The 22,120-nt window shown below is 45.3% G+C and overlaps 1 protein-coding gene across 1 annotated transcript in view; it reads right to left on the bottom strand.

Moving 5' to 3' along the window:
- si:dkeyp-72e1.9 (syntaxin-binding protein 4) overlaps positions 1–22,120 on the bottom strand; it is a 375,953-nt gene that overhangs the window by 68,397 nt on the left and 285,436 nt on the right. Inside the window, exon 15 of the mRNA XM_034189933.1 lies at positions 19,613–19,740. Within this exon, the coding sequence (XP_034045824.1) occupies positions 19,613–19,740 (128 nt within the window). The remainder of the gene's footprint in view (positions 1–19,612; positions 19,741–22,120) is intronic.

Raw genomic sequence — 22,120 nt, forward strand, 5'->3', positions numbered from 1 at the left:
TAAAGATGGTTTGATGAACGTCAATCTAAAGATGGTTTGATAAACGTCTCTCTAAAGACTGATGAACATCTCTCGAAAGACTGTTTGATGAATGTCTCTCTAAAGACTGTTTGATGAACATCCCTCTAAAGATGGTTTGATGAACGTCTCTCTAAAGATGGTTTGATGAATGTCCCTCTAAAGATGATTTGATGAACATCTCTCTAAAGACTGATGAACATCTCTCGAAAGACTGTTTGATAAATGTCTCTCTAAAGACTGTTTGATGAACGTCTCTCTAAAGATGATTTGATGAACGTCTCTCTAAAGTCTGTTTGATAAACGTCTCTCGAAAGACTGTTTGATGAACGTCTCTCTAAAGACGGTTTGATAAATGTCTCTCTAAAGACCGTTTGATGAACGTCCCTCTAAAGACGGTTTGATGAACGTCTCTCTAAAGATGGTTTGATGGATGTCCCTCTAAAGATGGTTTGATGAACGTCTCTCTAAAGACTGATGAACATCTCTCGAAAGTATGTTTGATGAATGTCTCTCTAAAGACTGTTTGATGAACGTCTCTCTAAAGACTGTTTGATGAACGTCCCTCTAAAGATGATTTGATGAACATCTCTCTAAAGACTGATGAACATCTCTCGAAAGACTGTTTGATAAATGTCTCTCTAAAGACTGTTTGATGAACGTCTCTCGAAAGTCTGTTTGATGAATGTCTCTCTAAAGTCTGTTTGATGAACGTCTCTCTAAAGACTGTTTGATGAACGTCTCTCTAAAGTCTGTTTGATGAATGTCTCTCTAAAGACTGTTTGATGAACGTCTCTCTAAAGACTGATGAACGTCTCTCGAAAGTATGTTTGATGAATGTCTCTCTAAAGACTGTTTGATGAACGTCTCTCTAAAGTCTGTTTGATGAACGTCTCTCTAAAGACTGTTTGATGAACGTCTCTCTAAAGACTGATGAACGTCTCTCTAAAGACTGTTTGATGAACGTCCCTCTAAAGACTGATGAACGTCTCTCTAAAGACTGTTTGATGAACGTCCCTCTAAAGATGGTTTGATGAACGTCAATCTAAAGATGGTTTGATAAACGTCTCTCTAAAGACTGATGAACATCTCTCGAAAGACTGTTTGATGAATGTCTCTCTAAAGACTGTTTGATGAACATCCCTCTAAAGATGGTTTGATGAACGTCTCTCTAAAGATGGTTTGATGAATGTCCCTCTAAAGATGATTTGATGAACATCTCTCTAAAGACTGATGAACATCTCTCGAAAGACTGTTTGATAAATGTCTCTCTAAAGACTGTTTGATGAACGTCTCTCTAAAGATGATTTGATGAACGTCTCTCTAAAGTCTGTTTGATAAACGTCTCTCGAAAGACTGTTTGATGAACGTCTCTCTAAAGACGGTTTGATAAATGTCTCTCTAAAGACCGTTTGATGAACGTCCCTCTAAAGACGGTTTGATGAACGTCTCTCTAAAGATGGTTTGATGGATGTCCCTCTAAAGATGGTTTGATGAACGTTTCTCTAAAGACTGATGAACGTCTCTCTAAAGTGTGTTTGATGAACGTCTCTCTAAACTCTGTTTGATGAATGTCTCTCTAAAGACTGTTTGATGAACGTCTCTCTAAAGTCTGTTTGATGAACGTCTCTCTAAAGACTGATGAACGTCTCTCTAAAGACGGTTTGATGAACGTCTCTCTAAAGATGGTTTGATGAACGTCTCTCTAAAGACTGATGAACATCTCTCAAAAGACTGTTTGATGAACGTCTCTCTAAAGACTGATGAACATCTCTCAAAAGTCTGTTTGATGAACGTCTCTCTAAAGACTGTTTGATGAACATCTCTCTAAAGTCTGTTTGATGAATGTCTCTCTAAAGACTGTTTGATGAACGTCTCTCTAAAGTCTGTTTGATGAACGTCTCTCTAAAGACTGATGAACGTCTCTCTAAAGACGGTTTGATGAACGTCTCTCTAAAGATGGTTTGATGAACGTCTCTCTAAAGACTGATGAACATCTCTCAAAAGACTGTTTGATGAACGTCTCTCTAAAGACTGATGAACATCTCTCAAAAGTCTGTTTGATGAACGTTTCTCTAAAGTCTGTTTGATGAACGTTTCTCTAAAGACTGATGAACATCTCTCGAAAGACTGTTTGATGAATGGCTCTCTAAAGTCTGTTTGATACTCATAACCATCCCAAAGACGTATCGTTATCTTTGGCTGCTTTCAGTGATGCCGGTATTTGGTTAGACTCTTTCTCTCCGATTGTTCTGTCTGAGTTATTTTCATTAGTTACTTCATCCAAACCATCAACATGTTTATTAGACCCCATTCCTACCAGGCTGCTCAAGGAAGCCCTACCATTATTTAATGCTTCGATCTTAAATATGATCAATCTATCTTTGTTAGTTGGCTATGTACCACAGGCTTTTAAGGTGGCAGTAATTAAACCATTACTTAAAAAGCCATCACTTGACCCAGCTATCTTAGCTAATTATAGGCCAATCTCCAACCTTCCTTTTCTCTCAAAGATTCTTGAGAGGGTAGTTGTAAAACAGCTAACTGATCATCTGAGACAGATACCCTCTCTACTTTTAAGATTAGGCTTAAAACTTTCCTTTTTGCTAAAGCTTATAGTTAGGGCTGGATCAGGTGACCCTGAACCATCCCTTAGTTATGCTGCTATAGACTTAGACTGCTGGGGGGTTCCCATGATGCACTGTTTCTTTTTCTTTTTGCTCTGTATGCACCACTCTGCATTTAATCATTAGTGATCGATCTCTGCTCCCCTCCACAGCATGTCTTTTTCCTGGTTCTCTCCCTCAGCCCCAACCAGTCCCAACAGAAGACTGCCCCTCCCTGAGCCTGGTTCTGCTGGAGGTTTCTTCCTGTTAAAAGGGAGTTTTTCCTTCCCACTGTAGCCAAGTGCTTGCTCACAGGGGGTCGTTTTGACCATTGGGGTTTTTACGTAATTATTGTATGGCTTTGCCTTACAATATAAAGCGTCTTGGGGCAACTGTTTGTTGTGATTTGGCGCTATATAAATAAAATTGATTTGATTTGATTTGATATGATTTGATTCCACCTGCGGAATATAGTGAAAATTCATCCCATCCTGTCTATGGCTGATGCTGAGACTCTGATACATGCATTTATGGACTACTGCAATGTTCTATTTTCTGGTTTACCGCAGTCCAGCATTAGGGGTCTTCAACTGGTTCAAAATGCTGCTGCCAGTCTTTTGACATGAAGCAGAAGGTTTGTTCACATTACACCCATTTTGGTGTCTCTCCACTGGCTTGTCTCTCTGAGATCAGATTTTAAGGTTCTGTTACTGGCCTATAAAATTGTTCATGGACTGGCATCTGTCTACCTGGCTGACCTGGTTAAACCCTACGTACCAGCTTGAGCCTTGCGCTGGCAGGGTGCAGGACTACTTTGTGTCCCGAGGGTGAATAAAAATTCTGTGGGTCATAGAGCCTTTTCTTATCGTGCTCCTGTTCTGTGGAATGATCTCCCTGCAAACACGGCAGTCGGACTCTGTGGAAATTTTTTAATCTAGGTTGAAAACAAATCTCCCTGTTCCCTGTTTTATTGCTAGTATTTTATGTTACGGCGTGTCTTATTTTATTATTTTTACTTACTTCAGTTTAGCTTTTGAGTGGCAGGGGTGACAGCCAATCAGAGTAGAGCTGCATTGTGACGTCACAGTCTGCTAGTTGCTAGTTGATAATGTTTGACTGAGCAGCATTTTTCTCTATGGAAAATATGTATTGAAGTTGTTTGATTGAAATACTGTAAAAAAAAAAAATTGAAGATTCAACTGGACAATATTATTTTAATAATTTTCTTCAGGGTTTGATGATTTCATTAAAAAAGTGATGTTTACACAATAAAAGATATTTATTCTCCTGACTTATGTGGTACTGACAACTAGAACTGGGTATCGATTCAAATTTAAAAAATTCATTTGATTCCGACTCAAGATTCAGAATTATTTTGATTCGATCTGATATCGATTTGGGTTAGTGTTATTAAAACGGTTTTTGAGCTGTTACCTAATTGTCTAGTTATGCAACATATTAATACTAGTATTATATTGACATTTGACAGCAAATTAATGAAGTATTGGTAGTAAATAATGATGGCTACCAATACTTGACTGATGGCACGGACCAATCCCCTTCCCAGAATGATGGAGTAATATTTTTATTTTACAAACAGAGTGAATGGCAGCCAAAAGAGGGTGCCAGAGGTACCTGGTTCATTGGCACTGACACAGGCTTTCATGTTTTGGCCTGATGCCTTATTTCTTTTGGGTTTAAAGTAAGGCTGTAACAAAGGTTTAAAAAAAAAAAAAACTATGGCTTTACTTCAAAATGGCCCTCAAAATGCAGGAAACAGTGTTTCAGGGAGTTATAAATTTAAAAATTTTCCCAGGGCAAACGGTCCCAGTCTCCCCTACAGTGCTGGCTGTGCGGCACGCAGCAGCAGAACTTCTCCCACAGCCACGCAGACTGACAGCGGTTGAGTCAGTCTTTTCCACCAGCACTTGTTGTGTGGCTGAAAAGTCAGTCCACACCACAGAACCTTCGCGCTCTATCCCACGGAAAAGGCCCATTATGAGGAACAAACACACACACAAAAAAAACACCACTGTGTGAATTAAACAGCGCACTTTTATTTTTTCTTGCCCGCAACAGACAAGAGTCCCAGTCGTCATGATTGACATCTTTAAATAGCTTTGACAGAGGTTGATGACTAAATTATGCACCTGCTTCAAAATCAGAACCACCTGGTCCACAATCAACTCAGAGAAATGATTATTTTAACACCCACGGAAACAGCAGAACGGACCATCTGCAGTGTCATTTTTTCAGTGATGCTGCTCCAACAGTGGCGTGAAGTGTGCACACCCACACACACTCATATAGATATATATAATATACCCATCCATCCATTTTCTTCCGCTTTATCCGGAGTCGGGTCGCGGGGGCAGCAGTGCAAGCAAAGCCGCCCAGACCTCCCGATCTGCACACACCTCCCCCAGCTCCTCCGGGGTAACACCGAGGCATTCCCAAGCCAGCTGCAAGACGTAGTCCCTCCAGTGTGTCCTGGGTCTTCCCCGGGGCCTCCTCCCAATGGGACGTGCCCGGAACACCTCTCCAGCGAGGCGTCCTGGGGGCATCCGGAAAAGATGCCCGAGGGAGGGAGCACCCAGCCACCCTGTGGAGGAAACTCATCTTGGCCGCTTGTACTCGCGAACTTGTTCTTTCGGTCATGAGCCAAATCTCATGGGTGAGGGTCGGAACATAAATCGATCGGTAAATCAAGAGCTTTGCCCCCCTACTCAGCTCTCTCTTCACCACAGTGGTCCGATACAGTGACCGCAGATGCTGCACCGATCCATCTATCGATCTCACGCTCCATCCGTCCCTCACTTGTGAACAAGACCCCGAGATACTTAAACTCCTCCACTTGAGGCAAGGACACTCCACCAACCTGAAGAGGGCAAGGCACCTTTTTTCAGTCAAGAACCATGTAGGGCTGTCACGATTAGGAATTTCTGGAGACGATTTCTGAATGACCTCTAATTTCCTGCTTTTAAACTCAGATAAAACTGAAGTTATTGTACTTGGCCCCACAAATCTTAGAAACATGGTGTCTAACCAGATCCTTACTCTGGATGGCATTACCCTGACCTCTAGTAATACTGTGAGAAATCTTGGAGTCATTTTTGATCAGGATATGTCATTCAAAGCGCATATTAAACAAATATGTAGGACTGCTTTTTTGCATTTACGCAATATCTCTAAAATCAGAAAGGTCTTGTCTCAGAGTGATGCTGAAAAACTAATTCATGCATTTATTTCCTCTAGGCTGGACTATTGTAATTCATTATTATCAGGTTGTCCTAAACGTTCCCTAAAAAGCCTTCAGTTAATTCAAAATGCTGCAGCTAGAGTACTGACAGGGACTAGAAGGAGAGAGCATATCTCACCCATATTGGCCTCTCTTCATTGGCTTCCTGTTAATTCTAGAATAGAATTTAAAATTCTTCTTCTTACTTATAAGGTTTTGAATAATCAGGTCCCATCTTATCTTAGGGACCTCATAGTACCATATCACCCCAATAGAGCGCTTCGCTCTCAGACTGCAGGCTTACTTGTAGTTCCTAGGGTTTGTAAGAGTAGAATGGGAGGCAGAGCCTTCAGCTTTCAGGCTCCTCTCCTGTGGAACCAGCTCCCAATTCAGATCAGGGAGACAGACACCCTCTCTACTTTTAAGATTAGGCTTAAAACTTTCCTTTTTGCTAAAGCTTATAGTTAGGGCTGGATCAGGTGACCCTGAACCATCCCTTAGTTATGCTGCTATAGACGTAGACTGCTGGGGGGTTCCCATGATGCACTGTTTCTTTCTCTTTTTGCTCTGTATGCACCACTCTGCATTTAATCATTAGTGATCGATCTCTGCTCCCCTCCACAGCATGTCTTTTTCCTGGTTCTCTCCCTCAGCCCCAACCAGTCCCAGCAGAAGACTGCCCCTCCCTGAGCCTGGTTCTGCTGGAGGTTTCTTCCTGTTAAAAGGGAGTTTTTCCTTCCCACTGTAGCCAAGTGCTTGCTCACAGGGGGTCGTTTTGTTGTGATTTGGCGCTATATAAAAAAATTGATTGAATTGATTGAATTGATTAATTGTCAGACAAATAATTGCAATTGATGAATATGTCTATTTTTGTTCCCTTCTTTATATTCTACTATCGTAGTATAATTACACAACTCTGGAAGAACGTTTGGCTTCTGTGAGTGGAGAAACTGGGAATAGTGCAACATTTTTATTTTTATCTTCATTTTACATACAGTCCCAACTTTTCCTGATTTGTGGTTGTTTCTGTTGCATTTCTGAAATTGTTTCTGCTCATCAGTCACGTTTTGTGCTTAAACATTACATTAAGCTCAAGACTGAACAAATAAATACCTTTTGAAAATAACAGCTGTTAAAGTTCAGAGTTCTCACCTGCTTTTTGTGATCTGTGCGTCTGAACATCACCACAGCTTCTCCACGTCAGGGTTTTTTTTAACCCGTGTATGCGTAATTTTTTCTCAGTTCTTTCATATATTCTCATTTTTTAAATATGTTTTTAAAGATATTTGACCATTTATTTCATCTCATGATCTCATAAATTCAGTATACGACGCGCACATGGTGTGAACAGGACGGTAACGGCAGAATCACACTGGGAGAGAAAGTTCAGAGAGAAGTAAAGTAAACATTTTGGTTTTGTTTTATTAACATGTTCACTCGGGTTAAAATCCTCTCTCTGCTCCATGATCGCTGTCTCACGTGCACTGATGGTTCTCAGGAGACTGTAACGTGTTGTGCCTCCATTCAGGAATCTCCCTCACCCACCCCCTCCCTCAAAGTCTACAGCCTGTTGACTCCGCGCGTGCTCACACAGACACACACACTGACATACTGTTTTAATCGGCCGTCTTATCCAAACAGCAGGACGGATCGCTCCGAGCCCTCCATGTTATTAAGACGAGAGTGAAACAGAGTGAGCGAGGCTGCAGCACAATGACGTCAGATTCTGAGTTGTTTCATGCTTTGTACATAAAATAAATAATTCACGGTAATCGCAAATATGAAAAATAATCGCAAATATGAAAAATAATCGCGATTGGCGAATATTGTAATAATCGTGACTGACCTAGAACCATGGCCTCGGATTTGGAGGTGCTGATTTTCATCCCGGATGCTTCACACTCAGCTGCAAACCGCTCCAGTGCACGCTGAAGGTCCTGATTTGACGAAGCCAAAAGAACCACATCATCCGCAAACAGCAGAGATGAGATTCTGTGGTTCCCAAACCGGACCCCCTCTACACCCTGAATGTGCCTAGAAATTCTGTCCATAAAGATAATGAACAGAACCAGTGACAAAAGCAGCCCTGGCGAAGGCCAATGTGCAGTAGAAACAGGTTTGACTTACTACAGGCAATGCGAACCAAGCTCCTGCTGCGGTCATACAGGACCCCGGACCCTGTACTCCCGGAGCACCCCCCAGAGGGCGCCTCGATGGAGGGTGTAGAGCTGGTCCAGCGTGCCGCAACCAGGACGAAAACCACACTGCTCTCCCCTCTTAAACAGAGGGGCCACCACCCTGGTCTGCCAATTCAGAGGCACTGTCCCTGACCGCCACGCAATGTTGCAGAGACGTGTCAACCAGACAGTCCCACAACATCCAGAGACTTAAGGTACTCTGGATGGATTTCATCCACCCCAGGAGCCTTGCCACAGAGGAGCTTTCTGACCACCTCGGTGACTTCGGCCTTGGTGATGGACGAGTCAGCCTCTGAGTCCCCAGTCTCTGCTTCCCCTTCAGAAGACGTGATGATGGGATTGAGGAGATTCTTGAAGTATTCCTTTCACCTTTTTTTATAAGAATAAAAAATACATCCAAAAATTCATACATCCAAAAATCGCTGATATATATATATATATATATATATATATATATATATATATATATATATATATATATATATATGTGGCAAGGTCTGAACCACATCTCAGACTTCAGAACCGGCTCCAGGACCACCACCATCAGCTCTTCAGACAGCCTCCTGGAAGACCTCAATGTGTTCTACTCACGCTTTGAGAGCTCCACCTCCACCTGTACCACATCCATAGATCATACACACACTTCGGCTGCCCAACCTCCCTCCTCCCCTCTCGTTATCACACCAGCCCAGGTACACAGAGCACTGAGGAGTATTCAGCTCCGGAAAGCTGTTGGCCCGGACAACATACCTGGTCGTGCCCTCAGAGCGTGTGCCAACGAGCTGACTGACGTTCTTACCTCCATCTTCAACCTTTCCCTCAGTCAATGCACTGTTCCCACCTGCTACAAGACCACCACCATCATCTCCCTCCCCAAGAAGAACCCCCCATCTTGCCTGAATGACTATAGGCCAGTGGCACTCACTCCAATCATTATGAAGTGTTTCGAGAGAGTGGTACTGTCATACATTCAGGGCTGCATACCGGACATCACAGACCCCCTGCAGTACGCTTACAGGCACAACAGGTCAACTTCGGATGCCATTGCCGCCGCCCTGCACGCCTCCCTCTCCCACCTGGAAAATAAAAACTCTTACATCAGAGTACTTTTCATTGACTACAGCTCTGCTTTCAACACGGTCATCCCTCACAAACTCACCTACAAATTGTCTGCCCTTGGACTCCACCCCACCCTCTGTGACTGGCTTCTGGACTTTCTGACTGGCAGACCACAGTCTGTCAAGATTGGGAATAGGACCTCAGCCAGCATCACCACCAACATCGGTACCCCGCAGGGCTGCGTCCTCAGCCCTATTCTCTACACCCTCTTCACCTACGACTGTGCCGCCTCTCACCCCGACAACACCATCATAAAGTTTGCTGACGACACTGCTGTGATTGGACGCATCACCGGCGGAGACGAAGCAGCTTACAGGAGGGAGGTGGAAGGCCTGGTGACATGGTGTGGAGTCAACAACCTCACCCTGAACACAGATAAAACCAAGGAAATGATAGTGGACATGAGGAGGGAGAGGGAACCTCATCAGCCACTGTCTATCCAAGGCCGCAAGGTGGAGAGAGTGAGCAGCTTTAAATATCTGGGGGTCCACATCAGTAGTGACCTCACTTGGACACTTAACACCACACAGGTGGTAAAGAAGGCTCAGCAGCGGCTGTACTTCCTGAGGAGGCTGAGGAAATTTGGCATGTCACCCAAGATTCTCAGCAACTTCTACAGCTGCATCATTGAGTCCATTCTCACCACCTCGATTACTGCGTGGTATGGCAGCTCAACGGTGAATGACCGCAAACGCCTGCAGAAAGTAGTGAAGACCACATCAAAGATCACGAGGACGCCACTACCATCTCTGCAGAGCATCTACCATCGGAGAGTCCACAATAGAGCTGCCGCCATCATAAAAGACCCTACACATCCCCAACACGGACTGTTCACACTGCTGCCTTCAGGACGGAGGTTCAGGAGTGTGAAATGCAAAACCACCCATTTCAAAAACTCTTTCTACCCCACTGCCATCAGACTGCTGAATGCTGCTAAGGACTGAGCAGACCCCCTGGGGTCACTTCACACTGTTACTGCACCTTACTGTTACTTTACTGTTAACTGTTAATACTTGAATCTTGCTATTTGCACATTATTTCATTTCACTTCATACTGTAACTGCACCTTTATTGTTACTTACTTTTTAATGCTTAATGCTTTTAATGCTTTTTTTTTTAATGCTTTTTTTTTTAATGCCTATTTTGACTATTATTATAGACACCCGGTGAGAGCAGCAAAGAAGAGAATTTCATTGCACAGGGAAATACGTTTCTTACTGTACATATGACAATAAACCTTTTGAACCTTTGAATATATATATATATATATATATATATATATATATATATATATATATATATATATATATATATATCATCGATTTTTGGACGTATGAATCGATCTGTGGGATTTAAAATCGATAAAAAAAAAGCGGTGAATCGATCTTTTCAACCCAGCACTACTGACAACATATTAAATTCCAATTATAAAAACTTTTCCCCCACTTTCCTGTTACACTGAGGCTTGTAAACAGTTTGTAGTTTCTAAACAGTTCCAATGAAAGCTATTAAATTTTCATTGTGAAAATGAGTGAAAATGAATTAATATATTCCGTTCGTGTACTAATTAAAAGGCAGGAAACGCATAGAAACGGCGTTAACCGGTTACCACTTTCGCTGCATTTGTTTTGCGCCTGTCACACCGGACACCAGGGAAAGGCGGCGTAGGACTACACTGAGCGAGCCGCATTACTGCCGTAACTTCCATCAACAAAGTGAAGCGTCAGGAAAAAAACTCTGCTGCTTCTCAGTACTATGTAAAAGCTAGCAAGAAATAAACACCTCTAAAACTAAAAACGCTGTTTTTACAACCTAGTAAAACCTCTGATGTGATTTAAAAGACATTTAGTAGACAGTAGCTCAACCTGTTCTGTTTAGTTTTTGAGTGGCGGGGGTGACAGCCAATCAGAATAGAGCTACACTGTGACATCACAGTCTAGTTGATAGCTGCAAACTCAGTTTTTGGAACCTAATAATTACTTAAACAACTGCAAATTATACAGAACACATACGGCCGAGGGCATTTTAGCATTGTGTTATTTTTGCTTGGTGTTGTGAGCTGGAGAGCTTCTTAACAGGCTTCATGTGATCACTAGTTGTCAATAATCACGTGTGTAAAGTTGTGAATGTCACAGTGTCAGCAGAGCATGTCACCTTTTCAACATCAGTGTGTGTGTGTGTGTGTGTGTGTGTGTTTAACGCTGTTCTGAGCGCGCAGCGTGTTGGCCTCACACACTCACACTCCGTCGCTCCCATGAACATTTATCCAGTTTCATGATTAATCTGTTTAACAGTGTACTGAATAAACTGTCCCTGTGTGTTTCCACATCATTTCCACTCATCTCCAGCATAATTTCTTTCCTGTGTTCATGGGTTAGCCCCTCCATGAAGCGTCAAAACAAGCTGTTGTTTCTAATGATGCAAAACATGCGAGAGAGGCTCACTAACCATAGGTCTCAGTTTCAAGATGGCAGCACAACTTGAAAATCCCCCATTGCTAGTGCTGAATCTGTGGTGTGTTGCCTTGGGTCCTGTCTAGTTTCTGTTTTTTCTCTCACCAGGTGGTTGGACACGGAGCTGATTGGGGATTATCACACCTGTCACTCATCACTGTGCACAGTATTTAACCCGGTTCAACACATCCACCTGCGCCAGAAACTCAGTTTCCTCAACCTGGTACCTGGCCTCTCTATCTGATTTGTATAGAGTTTTTGTGCATTCCTATGCAGTTTTTTCTGCCTTCAGGCTTGACGTCTTTACGCTTCTACTGATCTCAGTTGTTAATTGACAGTCGTGAGCGCTCTGTCACCCGTGTGCTCATCCACTTACCTGTCTGTCGTCTTCCCTCCAGCCTCTGTCAGCTCCGTAGAAGACCACCTGGCCCCGATCACAGATCCATCTGAACCTCGCTTCAAACTGGACTCTGGGCTGACGAATACGGCTCCATATTTTCCACCGCTGTGCGGGCCACGTTTCCACTCCTCAGGCCACCTTGCATCATCCAGATTTGGTTGCATATCTTTCATCAGTCTTGTAATAAACCTTGTTATTCATCCATTTTCCCTTTTGGGTCCAATTCAGTCCGGGCAGATCATAACAGGAGTTTCTGGCCAGCATCATGGATCCAGCAGGAACGGACCCAGTCCAGCAGGGCCATTTCTCTGCAGGGAGAGTTCCTGGGGAAGCACCAAGAACAGCTGAACACTCTTCTGGAGCAGGTTCAGACACTCACACAACAGCTGGCGCTTTCACAGGCACATCTCACAGCACTCACCACACAGGTTAAGCAGCTAAAAAAACACCCCCCCACCCATTCCGTCTCCTCCGGTATCAGTAGCAGCTTTGCTTCCTCTGGTTTCAGTAACGGCACCTGCAGTGACAGTCCAGACCCAGGAACCCCACATTTGCCACACAGATCCATTCTCCGGTGATGTAAATACTTGCTCAGCTTTTCTGATGCAGTGCTCTTGGTTTTTTCTCAGCGCCCCTCCCACTACGCAACTGATTCCAGCAAACTGGCTTATGTGACCAAGCTGCTCCGTGGGGAGGCTCGTACCTGGGCCACCGCACTTTGGGATAATGAGTCCCCACTTTTATATTCGTACCAAACTTTTGTGCGTGAATTCAGACTTATTTTTGATCATCCCATGCGGAGGCACGCCACCTCACAGCGCCTCCTGACCCTCTGACAAGAGCACCGCAGTGCCGCGGAGTATTCCGTCGACTTCCGCGTGCTTGCCGTGGAAGAAGATTGGAATCCCGAGGCGTTGCAAAGTGTTTATATCCACGGCCTGTCAGAGGCTCTCAAAGACGAGCTGGCGGTACAGGATGAGCCAGCTGATCTTGATCAACTTATTGCTCTGGTCATTAAAATCGATAACCGTTTAAGGGAACGTCGGCGGGAGAAAAGCTGGAGAGCTGACCGCATCACACCCACCTCGATCCCTTCGTGACATGGACTTCTCTGCCGAGCTCCGCTGGGCCTCTTCTCTCCAGTCCTCCAGCTCCCCCTGCTGACAAACCCATGCAGTTGGGCAGGGCAAAATTATCCCCAAATGAGCGGCGTAGGAGGCTGGAGTATGTCTCTATTGCCGAGCTAAGGGGTATGTACTTAACTCCTGTCCCATGCGGCCAAAAGAAAAGGCTCATCCATAACATCTGGGCTTTGGGTGAGCCAGGTCCAGTTCACGGGTTTTAATACATCTCGCACCCAAGTCCCGGCCACAATCCTGTTTGGTCAGCTTACACTCTCATTACCTGCACTAATAGACACTGGGGCTGAGGGAAATTTCTTAGATCTCAAGGTGGTGACCGAAGCACGCATTCCGATAAAAAGTACTCCCATCACCTTTAAATGTGCACGCTTTAGACAGCACCTCCCTGACCCCTTCACCCACCAGACCGAAGCAGTGACACTGGTGGTGTCCGGCAACCACCATGAGACGATACATTTTTTTGTATTTTCCTCCACATCCCCACTGATGTTAGGACATCCTTGGGCTGTACTACACAGTCCCCGAATTGACTGGACGACCGGGACCATCACCCATTGGAGTGAAGCCTGCCTCAGATGGTGCCTTCGTTCCTCGGTTCCGCCCGGCAGTGGTGCTGGGGAGGGTCACTCCACACCACCTGATCTTTCGTTAGTTCCTGAAATTTATCACGACCTTGCTGAGGTGTTCAGCAAAGATCATGCTCTGTCACTCCATCCTCACAGACCATAAGTTTCCTTCTAGTCGGTTGTACAACTTGTCACGCCCGGAGAGGGAAGCGATGGAGATCTATATCCGGGACTCCCTGGCCGCCGCCAGGCTGATTCGGCATGCGTCATCACCACTACGGGCAGGCTTCTTTTTTGTTGGCAAGAAGGACGGTACCTTGCCCCCGTGCATTGATTTCAGGGGGCTGAATGCCATCACAGTCTGCAACCGGTACCCTCTCCCCCTCCTTGATTCCTCATTGACACCCCTGCACAGTGCAAATATATTCACCAAATTGGACCTCAGGAACGCTTACCACCTAGTGCGTGTCAAGGAGGGAGATGACTGGAAGACCACCTTTAACACCCCAGTCGGACACTTTGAGTACCTTGTGATGCCCTTCGGTCTCACCAATGCACCTGCCATGTTTCAGTTACTTGTGAACGATGTCCTCCGGGATTACCGCCACCGTTTCGTATTTGTTTATCTCGATGACATCTTGATTTTCTCCTCCTCGCTGTCCGAGCATACTAAGCATGTCTGTCTGGTCCTCCACAAATTGTTAGAGAACCCGCTTTTTGTTAAGGCAGAAAAGTGAGAGTTTCACAAGGACACCATCTAATTTCTAGGGATCATTGTGTCAGACAACCAGATACAGCCCGATCCGGCCAAAGTAAAAGCAGTGTTAGACTGGCCAACTCCCACCTCAGTCAAACAACTTCAGCAATTCCTCGGTTTCGCCTATTTTTATTGCAGGTTTATCCGCAGTTACAATCAGGTTGCATCTCCACTCACTGCTCTCACCTCAGTTAAAGTCCAGTTTCAGTGGTCCCTGCAGCCTGAAGTGGCCTTCAATCATCTCAAACATCTATTTTCCACAGCCCCAGTCCTTATTCAACCTAACCCAGACCACCAGTTCATTGTGGAAGTGGATGCTTCCGATCTGGGTATAGGAGCTGTGCTTTCCCAGCGGGTGGAGGGTGACGGTCGCCTCCATCCATGCGCCTTCATCTCCCGTCATTTAACTCCTGCAGAACAGAATTATGACACTGGTAACCGGGAACTCCTAGCTGTCAAGGTGGCCCTCAAGGAGTGGAGACATTGGATGGAGGGGGCCGCAGTCCCTTTGTTAGTATAGACAGATCACAAAAACCTCCAGTACATCCAATCCGCAAAACATATCAACTCCTGGCAGGCCAGGTGGTCCTTATTTTTTGGGAGGTTCAACTTCTCCATCACTTACAGACCTGGATCCAAAAATAAGAAACCAGATGCTCTCTCCCGTCTCTTTAGTCCCCCTGGCCATCCTTCATCTTCGGACCTCATCCTTCCTCCATCCTTGGTGGTGGGCACCCTGGAGTGGGACATCAAGAAGATTGTCCGGAGCTTTGGAGCAACATCCCGACCCGGGTGGAGGACCCCCGGGATGGCTGTTTGTTCCACCAGAAGTTCAATCCAAGGTCCTGCAGTTTTGTCACTCCTTCAAACTGGCCTGTCACCCTGGAATCCACAGAACCTTGGACATTCTTCAGCGCCACTTCTGGTGGCCTTCAGTCCGAGGGGATGTCAAGGACTTCGTCCAGGCTTTCACTGCCTGTGCCAGGGGTAAGAGCCTCCACCAGCCCATCTCCGGCCTCCTCCATCCTCTTCCAACTCCCGGATGCCCTTGGTCTCACATTGCCTTGGACTTCGTCACGGGACTTCCCCCGTCCCAGGGAAACACGGTGATACTCACCATAGTTGACTGGTTCTCCAAGGCGGCACACTTCGTGGCTCTGCCCAAATTGCCATCAGCCCTGGAGACCGCCAACCTCCTGGTCCACCAGGTTTTCTGGCTGCATGCCATTTCTTGTGACATTGTGTCTGACCGAGGCCCACAATTCACATTTCAAGTGTGGCAGGCTTTTTGTTCAGCACTGGGTGCTTCAGTCAGCCTTTCATCTGGTTTCCACCCCCAAACCAATGGCCAGGTGGAACGGGCTAATCAGGAACTGGAAGCCGCCTTACGGTGCGTTACGTTCTCCCACCCGTCCGATTGGAGCAACCACCTCCCATGGATAGGATACGCTCACAACACTCAGATCTGTTCTGCCACCAGACTGTCTCCATTCAAGGCTTCGCTAGGCTATCAACCTCCATTTTCCCCAGTCAAGAAGAGGACCTTCCGTGCACCTACATCCCCGATTGTTGTTGTCGGTTGTGGAGAACAGCCCGTTCCGCCCTCCTGCGGACCAAGAAAAGGACCAGATGCCTTGTGGACCCACACAGGGCCCCGGCCCCGGACTACCAACCCGGGCAGGAGGTGTGGTTGTCCTCTCAAGACATTCCACTTCAGACTGAGTCTAAGAAACTGTCTCCCAAATACATTGGACCGTTTGTGGTGGATCGGGTGGTGAATCTGGTTGCTGTTCACCTCTGTCTGCCACGCTCCCTCCGGATCCACCCTGTGTTTCACACCTCCCAATTAAAGCCGGTGCATTCCAGTCCACGCTGCCCACCTGCACCCGCTCCACCTCCTGCCTGCATTGTGGATGGTCACCCGGCTTGGACGGTTACAAAGATCCTAGACATTCGCCGCCGGGGTCACGGTTTTCAGTACCTGGTGGACTGGGAGGGCTATGGGCCTGAGGAACGTTCCTGGGTGTGGCGGGACTTCATCCTGGATCCTGCCCTCATCCGAGATTTCTATCGGGATCAACCTGATCGGCCGAGTAGGTCGCCTGGGGGCTCCCACTGAGGGGGAAGTACTGTGGTGTGTTGCCTTGGGTCCTGTCTGGTTTCTGTTTTTTCTCTCCCCAGGTGGTTGGACACGGAGCTGATTGGGGATTATCACACCTGTCACTCATCACGGTGCACAGTATTTAACCCGGTTCAACACATCCACTTGTGCCAGAAACTCAGTTTCCTCAACCTGGTACCTGGCCTCTCTATCTGATTTATATAGAGTTTTTGTGCATTCCTATGCAGAGTTTTTTCTGCCTTTAGGCTTGGCGTCTTTACGCTTCTACTGATCTCAGTTGTTAATTGACAGTTGTGAGTGCTCTGTCAACCATGTGCTCATCCACTTACTTGTCTGTCGTCTTCCCTCCAGTCTCTGTCAGCTCCGTAGACGACCACCTGGCCCCGATCACGGATCCATCTAAACCTCGCTTCACACTGGACTCTGGGTTGACGAATATGGCTCCCTATTTTCCACCACTGTGCAGGCCTCTCTGCATCTCCACTCCTCGGGCCACCTTGCATCATCCAGATTTTGTTGCATATCTTTCATCAGTCTTGTAATAAACCTTGTTATTCATCCATTTTCTCTGTTCTCTGCATTTTGAGTCCAGTTCAGTCCGGGCAGATCATAACAGAATCACTTAAACAGAATTCTCAGTGTTCAAATTGCCTTTTTTTTTTACAAATGAAAAAAATGACACATTTACAAATGTAGATTTATTTGTAAAAACCAACACATACATTACAGTAACTTGTGTGTTGTTATACATATATATATATATATAGAGAGAGAGAGAGTCATTTCAACTTGTAATTTAGCCAAAATATGTAATTGCCTTTAATGTTATCAGGACAGAGTCATTTCTAAAATATGAATTTGAGCACAATAAGTGGAGAGCTTCTACTTGTGCAAATGTCTTTTGACTTTGACTCGTGGACATTTTTAATGATCCGTTCATTTATTGTTAAAATATAAAATGAAACAGCTTTTTAAAAAATAATAAAATAGTTGCTGTTGAAAGAGCCTTTTATTTAGAAGCAGGTGATGTTCTGCTGGATTCTCAGGACCAGATGAAGGTCTCTTCTGCAGCTTTGACCTCTGGTGGTTTTGCTGAAAAGCAGAGATGTTTTCTTTCGACTGGACTTCGTGGTGTTCAGCTCATCAGTAGAAGTTTGGTTGTCTGCACAGCAAATGTTCCTGATTGGGACAAATAAAAATATTTCTTTAAATATAAAGAAACACTAAACAGTTTAGATATAAAAAAAAAAGGGGGAAAAATGGGGGGGAAAAAAACGCATGAAAAAATGTTATTTAAAGTTGAGCTTTTGTGGTGTCTGAAAAAAGTTGTAGCTTTATTTGGTAAAAATAAAAAGACTGAACCATTTAGAAATTAAAGTGTTCACTCAGATCAACTGTGCTAAAAGGCTACGCTAACGTTAGTCGATCAATAAACCTTCACAGCAGTTCAGTAAACGTAACATTTTACTTTTATTTTATTCTCACCTCGATAAGGCTGCAGAACTAAACTCCGTTGGGCAAACTGGGACTTCACATATATATCCAAAAAGTGGGAGATTTCAGACTGAGTGGGTTTGCTCCATCACCCCGGCTGCCTGCCTCAGTCTGCCCAGGGATGATGCCTGAAGGCCGGCTTCTCCGTGCGGTTTGGTCCGCTGTCGCGGTTCGATCGTCGGTCCTCCTCGTCCATCCTCCTCCTTGTTCGGTGTCACTCCAAAAAGTAGCTGGGAAAAAAGCTTCTCCCAGCAGAGTGATGGAGAATCGTTCTGCTGCTGTTTTTTAAAGCTTTTTTTGTGGTTCAGGCGACGCAAATTCAAGATGGCGTTCACTGAACTTTTTCAGATTGTGGAAACAGCCAGAGTGTGATGTGGCAATCTCCGCCCCCCACCTTTTTTTTTTTTTTTTGCCGCTTCCAAAGTGACGCATCTGACGTCATCCGACGGATCCCGATCCGTTGACGCATTGGCCTGACAGATTCAGTGTGAAAGGCCCTTTTTTCATTCCAAGGAAAAAGACGGAATGACTGGAGCAGCGCGACTGCATCAAATTTTTCCAGAAACTGGGCGACAGCCAGGTAGAAACCATTCGGATTATTCAGGCGGCTTTCGGTGACGATCCTCTGGGCATCACACAGATTAAGGAGCGGTACAACCGGTTTAAAGACGTCCACACAACGGTGGAGAGCGAGCCACACTCCGGTCGGTCATCAACATGCTGAAATGACAAGATCATTTCCAAAGTGAACGCTGTGGTGGTGTGGGACCGTAGTGTGACTGTCCGAGAAATTGCGGAAGAGGTGGACATCAGCACTTTTTCGTTACATTCCACTGTGACAGAAGATTTTGCCATGAAAAGAGTGGCGGTAAAATTCATGCTGCTGCTGATGGCGCAGCAAAAGCGCCTCCGTGTTGAAGTCTCACAGGACATGTTGTGACATGCCAACCTCTTCCACAGTTTCTCGGATAGTCACACGACTGAAAAGTCACCGAAAGCCGTCTGAATCATCCGAATGGTTTCCACCTGGCTGTCGCCCAGTTTCTGGCAAAATTTGATGCAGCACTGCTCCAGTCGTTCCGTCTTTTTCCTTGGAATGAAAAAACACCGAGTGCACGACACACACCTCACACAAAGGCTGCTTACCAGAAAATGACGCAATCGACAGGCGTGAAAAAATTCACGCATGCGCACGAAGGTTCAAGGTTTGCTCATGCAAGCACACGTGATTCAAATCCATCAGGTTTTTGCAAAAAATAAAAAGGTCCGATACTTTTCTAACAGACCTTGTACAATAACCTTTCCAAAACTGTATTGTTCAGCAAATCCCACCCCAAAAACATTTCCCACAAAATTATAGAGTGAACCTGACGAAAACAGTTGACATGTCCTCAACAAAACCTGGACCAGTGCCTGACTCATGTTGTCATGAGTTCTATCTAATCTAATCTAATGACAAACATGGGCTGGATTGGTGAAACAGAGCCGTGTACACTCACTGGTGAGTGGAAGGCTGATGTGTCCATCAGACTTGCAGCTTCGTGATAGGAGAACATGAACGGGCCTGCTCCTAAACCCAGCTCCTCCAGGTCCTCCTGCAAAATATTACGGGTGGCCTCCACAAACTCTGGGAGAGAAACAAGCATAGGCTGAAATGTTGTGTTGCATAGACATTGGTGATGACATAATGATTTGTCTGGCACATGAAGAAAGTTGCATTTAAAGAACAAAGCGGTGAGCTTTATTTGACTCTGTAAATGGCCTCAGGGCTTTCTCGTATCACTCTGGTTTCCTCCCACCATCTAACACATGCTCATGAGGGTCTGCTCCAGTCTCTGCTCCTCATGCTTGGACTGTGTCTAACTGTCACTCAGATGATTAAATGACAAATATTGTTTCTCCAGAATCAGAATCAAATGTATTACCAAGAAAGTTCTCACATACAAGGAATTTGATTTAGTGTTATAGGTGCATAAACAATAAAAACAAAAGGAAAAAAATACTTCTGTAAGAAGTGAAGGAGTCAAATAGACAAATGGGCAAAACTATGTTTACTGTCAAATACATACAGTGGAATGGGGCTGTGCAGGCATGTAGATGTACAGCACCTTTCAGTCTGTACTCTGTGGGAATGGGAGGAAGGGTAAATGGGGGTCTCTGGCATTATTTATTAGTCTAGCTGCAGATGGATAGAAGCTGTTTTTGTGTCTCAAGGTTTTAGTCCTGTTCAGCTGTCTTCCAGAGGGGAGGGTGACAAAAAGTTTATGTCCTGGGTGAGAAGGATCGGCCACTATCTTCCCTGCTCCCCTCAGGGCCCTGGAGGTGTACGGGTCCTGTAGGGATGGCAAATTGCAGTTGATCACCTTCTCTGCTGAGTGGATGACATGCTGCAGTCTGCTCCTTATCAGAGGCAGCAGCGTACCAGACGGAGGAGGACATGATGGACTCAATGATGGCAGTGTAGAAGTTCACCATCATTGTTTCTGGCAGGTTGAACTTCATCTGCTGCAGAAAGTACATCCTCTGTTGTGCTCTCTTGACGAGAGCGCTCATGTTCAGCTCCCACTTGAGGTCCTGGATGATGGTGATCCCCAGGTAAAGGAAGGGCTCCACAATGGCGACTGGGGAGTCACACAGGGTGATGGGGGTGGCCAGGACTGGGTTCTTTCTGAAGTCAACAACCATCTTGCCTGTCTTGAGGGTGCTGAGCTCCAGACTGTTCTGTTTGCACCAGGACACCAGATGGTCAATCTCCCATCTGTAGGCAGACTTGTCTCCATCAGAGATGAGACTGATGAGGGTCGTATCCCTCATCTGCGTATCCATGTATATACAACGACATTAAAGGCTCTTCTTCTTTTTCTTCTTCTTCTTCCATCAACTCATCTTCCTTCCAGCTCCCCACTTTCTCAGCTGAAAATACAGGTCTTCCACCTGTCAACTGGACCTCCTCCCTACGCAGTTTATTAAAGCCTGTCTCCCCTCGCTGGTCCCCCTCATTTCTGCCATGATCCACTCCTCTCTCATCACTGGAACTGTCTCTATATCCTTCAAAACCGCTGCCATTACTCCAATTTTGACAAAACCTAGCGCTGACCCTTCCAAAGTCATTAACTACCATCCTATCACCAATTTACCCTTCATTTCATTCAAAACTTTTGAAAAAATAGTTACCTCCCAGCTTCACTCTCACCTGTCCCACAACAACATGTACGAACAGTTCCAGTCTGGTTTCCAACCGCTTCATAGCACTGAAACAGTACTCAATAAAATCACAAATGGTCTCCTCATGCCAGCTGATTCTGGACTCCTCACAATCCTCATCCACCTCGACCTGAATGCAGCCTTTGATACCATCAGTCAGTCCACTCTCCTCAATAGGCTATCTTCCATTGGCATAACTCACACTCCATTAGACTGGTTTACGTCCAGTGGTGGACACAGTTCTGCTAAGCCAATAATTAGCAAAGCTAACTTTTTGTTAGCAGAGTAGCTTTCCAGCTAACTTCAAAAACCATCAGAGGACCAATTAGCTTCCGCTAAATTTCATTCCACTAATTTAAATCACTATTTTTTTACATAGTTAGTAAAGGTGAAAAACATTTATACAAAGTCTGTTAGAAAAGTATCTGACTTTATTATTTTTTTCAAAAACCATATGGATTTGAATCGTGTGATTGCATCAGACAAGCTTGAACCTTCGTGCACATGCGTGAGTTTTTTCACGCCTGTCGGTGGCGTCATTCGCCTGTGAGCAGGCTTTGAGTGAGGAGTGGTCCACCCCTCTCGTCGTTTTTTTCATTGTTTAGGAATGGCTCAGAGACTGCCGCTTTGCTTGATTAAAATTTTTTCAGAAACTGTGAGGGACATCCAAGTGGACACCATTTGAGAAATTCAGATGGTTTTTGGTGAAAATTTTATGGGCTTCAAAGAGATTACAGAGTGTTACTGTCGCTTTAAGGATGGCCCCGAGCGGCTGATGGCGCGCCGCGCTCCGAAGCCACCAT

The sequence above is a fragment of the Thalassophryne amazonica genome, chromosome 16 (genome assembly GCF_902500255.1).
Source record: "Thalassophryne amazonica chromosome 16, fThaAma1.1, whole genome shotgun sequence".
In the NCBI taxonomy this organism is placed as follows: Eukaryota; Metazoa; Chordata; class Actinopteri; order Batrachoidiformes; family Batrachoididae; genus Thalassophryne; species Thalassophryne amazonica.